General features: G+C 41.0%; 1 protein-coding gene across 1 annotated transcript; it reads left to right on the top strand.

Moving 5' to 3' along the window:
* Positions 1-3,669: 3,669 nt before the first annotated feature.
* On the top strand, positions 3,670-5,031 carry LOC127539751 (peptidyl-prolyl cis-trans isomerase-like 4; the record flags this gene model as incomplete). The annotated part of the gene is made up of 1 exon (XM_051964105.1): positions 3,670-5,031. A coding segment is annotated over one exon (1,362 nt), but the record flags the coding sequence as incomplete, so codon positions are not given.
* Positions 5,032-6,652: the final 1,621 nt, after the last annotated feature.

Genomic DNA, 6,652 nt, shown 5'->3' with positions numbered 1-6,652 from the left:
CATAATTAGTTGTTACAGAGGGATGGAGCATTCCTGGAATTAGGAAAACTAGAGTTCAAATTTAGTCTCAGTCTCTTACTAGCATGTAACCTTAGGCAAATTGCTTTGCTTGTTGGTTTTCCATGTTCTAGGATTGTTGCAAGGACAATAAATGAAATATCTGTAAAGCACTTTGTAAACTTTAAAGAGATGTACAAATACTGGCTTTATCCCAAATCACTATTTTATTTATTAACATTTTCAGAACCTTTGGATGAAACTGTTTTGTAATAAGATATAAGTGGGGCTACAAACAAGTCAGAGGGAAGATGAGGCAGGTTATATACAGAGGTCCACCGAGTTTTATAGATTTTTCCTCTAGGATAATATACTTTCAATCTTATGCACTATAACTATATACACTAGTAAAAACTGGGCCAAACCTATCCCAAGAGTTGGTGCTCTACAAAACAGATTCATGAAATCCAGGCCCTATGAAGCCTTATTACTTCCGAATGGCCTTAGCGACCTGAATTTTGTTTCTCTTAGTTATAAGGAGAGGTTTAGTATCTTAAGATTGGCCTATGCTTGACAGCCAATTTAATCAGTGTCTCAGACTGAATTATATTATCCATAGCTCTAAAACCCATTTCTTTCCCAGCCTTTTGGCTTCCCCGAGAGGGACCTGAATCCTGCTGTGGAGAAAGCTTAAATTTTGGAAACATCGCATATTTAACAAGGATTTGTTAAATCAATAAACTGCTATCTGGGGCTATATCTAACTCTGTCTTACGGTTCCAGTTCTCCCTCCCTTAGTTCTCTAGTTCTGATCCTAGTCTTGACTGAAATCTGAAGATTTTTAAAGTTTTATTATTTCACTTCCTGACCAATGTTCAACCTCTTTGGTCTGTATGCTAGACTTGAACTTCCTGAGTCTGGGATGAATATTGTTAGCTTTCTTAAAATATGATTAGAGAGAATGTTATGATTTTCTTTTTTTTTCCTGATTAATCTTGAGATCCAAGAGGTGAATATAAGAGATAAGGCAAAAATCAAGCATTTGCCTCAATATAATATTTGAGATACAAGGTTAATTTTCTCCAGACTTGCTAGTTTATTTCCAGATAACTACATTCCATTTCTACATTCATCAATGAAATGATTTTTTAAAAAGACAGCTCCAAGTTGAAGGAACAGGTAAAGATGGAGAGCCATAGTAAAACCTATTGGCCCAAAGTTTTGGAGCTGATGGGGAGAAGCTGAACTTCTGTCCAACTTGAGGCAACCCCTAGGAATTCAGGACTCTGGAATACATGAAGGCTACAAGTCCCATAAGGTCTCAGGGCAGATAAGCTCCCGAGGATTCTGAGAGACTGCTTCCTGACCAGAGATAGGGAAGAATGGAATGCATGAGCCTCCCAGTCCCCAAACTCTGGACTCTTTCTGGAGACCCCAAAAGTTTGAGTCCAAAACATAAACCCGCTTAAATAGTATTGTCACCTGGTTTTTGGTTCTGCTCCCTAGAGCAACTCTGGATTGCTTCAACCATCATCTGCTGTGGGAAGGCGGGACAAATTCTTCAGTGGTCAGAATTACAAGGCAGATGGTGGGGACCAATAAAGAAGGTATCTTGGTTAAGAAGGGTGGAGCAGCTAGAGCCAGAACGTCCCAAAAGAATTGGGCTCCTACTGAATAAGAATAACCTGTGTTCATTGGAATAAAGCTCATGTTGGGGGGTGGGAGGAGAGGGGAAGAACAGCTGTATGGGCATACTGGCAACTGCTGGCCTAAAGAGGTTCGAACTGACCACAAGAGAGCCCGACTGCCACCTACTCCTTTCTCTTGGGGATGGGAGCATTGCAAGATCTAGTAAAGGAAGAGAGGCTGGCAAGGAAAGATCAGAAAAAGCCCCAAGGATCCTGGACTCGGCTGGAGTGCAGCTGGGCACAGACCCGGCATCTTGGTACCAACTCCCTCTCGAGCACAGGAGCACTTAGAATCTGCTCCCAATGAAAGAACCAACAGCCACCTGCTCTCATGTTGTAGGCCAAAGATACACTGGAGCAAGAAGAGGAGGCCAGGGGAGGAGGGAGCATCACAAGAGCCTTGGGAGGACCTCCTGGGGCAGTTCTGTACGAAGCCTGTGAAAAGGGAAAGGGGGGGCAGCCCCAATGGCAGCCAGAAGAATAGATCCTTGAACAGAAGATACAACTCCCAGTACTCCTCCATTTTCCGGCCTCTGTTGTGAGATTTAAATTTGAAATAGCTATCACAAATGAGCATGTTTCAGGAACCAAATATAAAAGAACTTTAATAACAATAACTAAAAGCAGCAAAGAATAGACCTATGACAGTAATAAAACCAGCATATGAGGAAAACTAAACACACTACAATTATTAATATAATAATCAGAATAGAAGAAAAAGAGAAAACATCACCAATTCAGGGGAGCACTGCTCAGATTCACTATGACTGGGAAGTCCCATGTTCAGCCTATGAGTCCCGAACTGGGAATTTTTCTCCATGGATGAGACTCCAAAGAGCACTTCAGAGCAGGGGCTTTTATGGGGTTACAGACAAAGATGGTTTTCGGCTAAAGATTTGGGCTATGTATGGACCAGGGGCTTTGGCCCACTTCTTGGCTATTGACCATGGGAATACAGATGTATTGGCTCATCAAGGAGATAACCATGAGGGGCTGCAAAGTTGTAATTAATAAATGACATACATGGGAGATTAGCCATTTGTCCCAAGTACTATCCTTGAGTTTCAGGAGGGACTAGTTCCTGCAACATAGATAAGCAGCCAATACATACATGATACATTGCTTGAGAAGTTAAAGTGAACTTTCCTTGAGAAGTCAACTAAAGGACATAAGGATATTCCTTCAGGAATAGGGAATATTCCTTCAAGCTCCTCCCTAACTATGCAGATCCTGGGGCATAGAATGCAGAAGTTACAATATTCATAAATACATTGAAATGAATCCTCCTGCCAATTCCCTTTCTCAGATATGGTAGATGTAAGTATCCCAGGAAAGGACGGGGGCTCAAACCACAATTGAAATAGAAGCACAATCAACTTGGGAATTAGCTTTGGGTCAGAAGCCAAAGAAGAATTCTTCCACTGTGACCTTGGACATTCATATTGAACCTTCAGTTTCTTATCTGGACAAAGAAAGGGTCTGAATAGATGATTTCTAGGGACCCCTTCCATCAAATATTGAAGTGGGACAACCCAGGGAGACATGCTGCAGCACCCAGAGCCCTGGCCTAGGGAGATGTTGGAATCCTTACAAACTGCTAACTCATTAGAGTTGATCTAATCTTACAAGAAGATGTTTTGGGCAGAATCTGAAACTAAGTAGAACTAATTAGTACAATGCTTGTGTTTGCACCTTTACTCATCGGAGTTCACAAGTATGCCAGCTTCACAAAGTAAACTTTGTACCTTTGTGAGTTCACACCTTGAAGCTCTTTGGGCCAGAGAACACTATGGGAGAAAACCCATAATCCCTCTCCCTCGTATCCCACAATTCCTCCCTCTTGTATAAAAGAGACAGAGGCTCTTGGTCAGATTTCAGCGGAATTACGCCAGAAGCCCTCTCTCCGAGGCAAGGCAAGAGAGAATATATTCCACTTGGCTGGTCGCAGAAGAGAGTTCAGCTGCATTAATTTAAATGCTGCTTAAATTTTCTGAAGTTGTGCAAAATAAAGTACTACAATTATTCTCTCATTCATAATATACAGAGAGATTTTATTATACAAACTGGTGATCCTATGGGAACTGGCCGAGGAGGAGAATCAGTCTTTGTACAATTGTATGGTGATCAAGCAAGGTTTTTTGAAGCAGAAAAAATGCCAAGAATTAAGCACAAGAAAAAAGGCACAGTATCTATGGTGAATAATGGCAGTGATCATCATGGATCTCAGTTTCTTATTACCACAGGAGAAAATCTAGATTATCTTGATGGTGTTCATACAGCATTTGGTGAAGTAACAGAAGGAATGGATGTAATCAAGAAAATTAATGAAACCTTTGTTGACAAAGGCTTTGTACCTTATCAAGATATCAGGATAAATCATACAGTGATTTTAGATGATCCATTTGATGATCCAGCTGACTTATCAATTCCTGATCGATCACCAGAGCCAACCAAGGAACAACTAGATAGTGGCCGAATAGAAGCAGATGAAGAAATTGACGATTTCAAAGGGAGATCAGCTGAAGAAATTGAAGAAATAATGGCTGAAAAGGAGGCAAAAACTCAGGCTATTCTTTTAGAAATGGTGGGAGATTTACCTGATGCAGATATCAAACCTCCAGAAAATGTCCTGTTTGTATGCAAATTGAATCCAGTGACCACAGATGAGGATCTAGAAATAATATTCTCAAGATTTGGACCCATAAAAAGTTGTGAAGTTATTCGTGACTGGAAGACAGGAGAATCCCTTTGTTATGCATTTGTTGAATTTGAAAAGGAAGAAGATTGTGAAAAAGCCTTTTTCAAAATGGATAATGTGCTTATAGATGACCGAAGAATACATGTAGATTTTAGCCAGTCTGTTGCAAAAGTTAAATGGAGAGGGAAAGGTGGGAAATATACCAAAAGTGACTTCAAGGAGTATGAAAAGGACCAGGAAAAATCTAAATTTGCTCTCAAAGATAAAGCAAAACCCAAACAGGATGCAAAATATGATCTCGTGCTGGATGAAGAAACAGAAGACTCTAAATCAAGTCACTCACACTCAAGTAAAAAACATAAGAAAAGTCGTCATTGTTCTGAAGAGGATTATTCCACAGTGAAAAATTCTAAGGCTTCCAGCTGGGAGTGGCATCAAAGGAGACATGAAGAAGAGTATCGTAAAGAGAAGCGGAAAAGTGAAAAAAGGGAAAGGCCTCAGAGCCGCAGCCGGGATAAAGATGTCTACTCTGGCAACAGTAGATCTAAACACCGAACAGAACACTGTGAAAGAGAAAGGGATAGAAAGAGAAACAGAAGCAGAAGTCCAAAGAAAGTCAGAGACAAAGAAAGATCTAAGCACAGGTGAAGGAAGAATTAGGTTAACTGCTTGGGGAAGAAGATCTGCTTATATTTCCACAGATGGAGAAAAAAATCAGATGGCTGACAAGGATACTGTTAAAAAGACTTTTAAAATCTTCAGGAATCATTGAATTTCCTAACACAAGATGAAACTGTTTTAGTTCTTGAAAAACCAGCAAGAATCATTGGATTCCCCAAGATGAAAAATTGTTGATGAGACTTTTGCAGTACTTCAGAGCTTACAGGAATTATTAGATTCCTGGCACATGAACTAATGGACAATGGATTCCTTATGGACTATTTCTAGGACTTATGGATATGTGTAAATTTTCAGGATGATTCATGTTATTTGTTACATTACTACTAGCCTGTGTTATATTGCTATGTGCTTATGTAAATTATGTGTAATGCCTCCCATATATTGATGGATTTATGTATACCTATTTCAAGTGAGCCCCTTCAGAAACCCGCTAATCTGATTTGGTTTCCTATTTCCTTTGGTGTTTTCATCTCCCTTCCTGAGGTGTCAGGGAAGGCGTGATCACCTTTTAGGTGGGGTTCTCACCTCCTTGAGAAATCAGGGAGGTCATGACCATCCTATGTTCTAAAACAAAAGAAAGGGGGAAGATGTTGGAATCCTTACAAACTGCTAACTCATTAGAGTTGATCTAATCTTACAAGAAGATGTTTTGGGCAGAACCTGAAACAAGGTACTAAGTAGGACTAATTAAGTACAATGCTTGTGTTTGCACCTTTACTCATCAGAGTTCACAAGTTTGCCAGCTTCACAAAGTAAACTTTGTACCTTTGGGAATTCACACCTCCCTTGAAGCTCTTTGGGCCAGAGAACACTATGGGAGAAAACCCATAATCCCTCTCCCTCATATCCCACAATTCCTCCCTCTTGTATAAAAGAAACAGACAGAGGCTCTCGGTCAGATTTCAGCGGAATTACGCCAGAAGCCCTCTCTCCGAGGCGAGGCAAGAGAGATTATATTCCACTTGGCTGGCTGGTCGCGGAAGAGAGTTCAGCTGCATTGGAGAGGAGCACTCTGGTGCAGACACAGAGCACTTTGGGAGATTTCACCAGAATGACATGAAGAGTGGTGCTAGCTCTGGAGGCTGAAGAAAGCAGAGGCAGAAGCAAAGGACAAAGCGGCAAGAACTCTTGGAACCAAGCAGAGAGATAGGCCTCCAAGCTAACCGGACTATATTGGAGATAATAAAAGATCTGAACTTTTATCACCTGGCTGCGTTTTGAGAAGAAAAAGTTCACCACATTTTGGCGCCCGAACAGGGACCGACAAAATCCTGATTCCAGGGAAGGCACCCAGAGAGAACTTTTATAATATTTTAAAGAACAAGAATCCAACATTTGAACTCCGACAGGGAGAACCCAGGGGCACCAAGGCAGCTGCCACCTATCTCAGTGTTAGAAAGGATCCAAGAAAGACCTAAGGCCAGGGCTTCTTCCCTTGAGTCCTCAGTGCCTTTAGGGACTTTGGGCTGTTGAAGGCCACAGGGCCTTCGTTGACAACTGGAGGAAAGTGCTCTATTTCAGCCAAAGCTTATGCAACAACAACAAAAAAAAATGTCATTTTTCCAGTTCACATTTAAGATCTGGCCAT

Source organism: Antechinus flavipes, chromosome 1 (genome assembly GCF_016432865.1).
Source record: "Antechinus flavipes isolate AdamAnt ecotype Samford, QLD, Australia chromosome 1, AdamAnt_v2, whole genome shotgun sequence".
Classification (NCBI taxonomy): Eukaryota; Metazoa; Chordata; class Mammalia; order Dasyuromorphia; family Dasyuridae; genus Antechinus; species Antechinus flavipes.
Note: the sequence above shows the minus strand (reverse complement) of the source record. Positions and strands in the feature narration are given on the sequence as shown.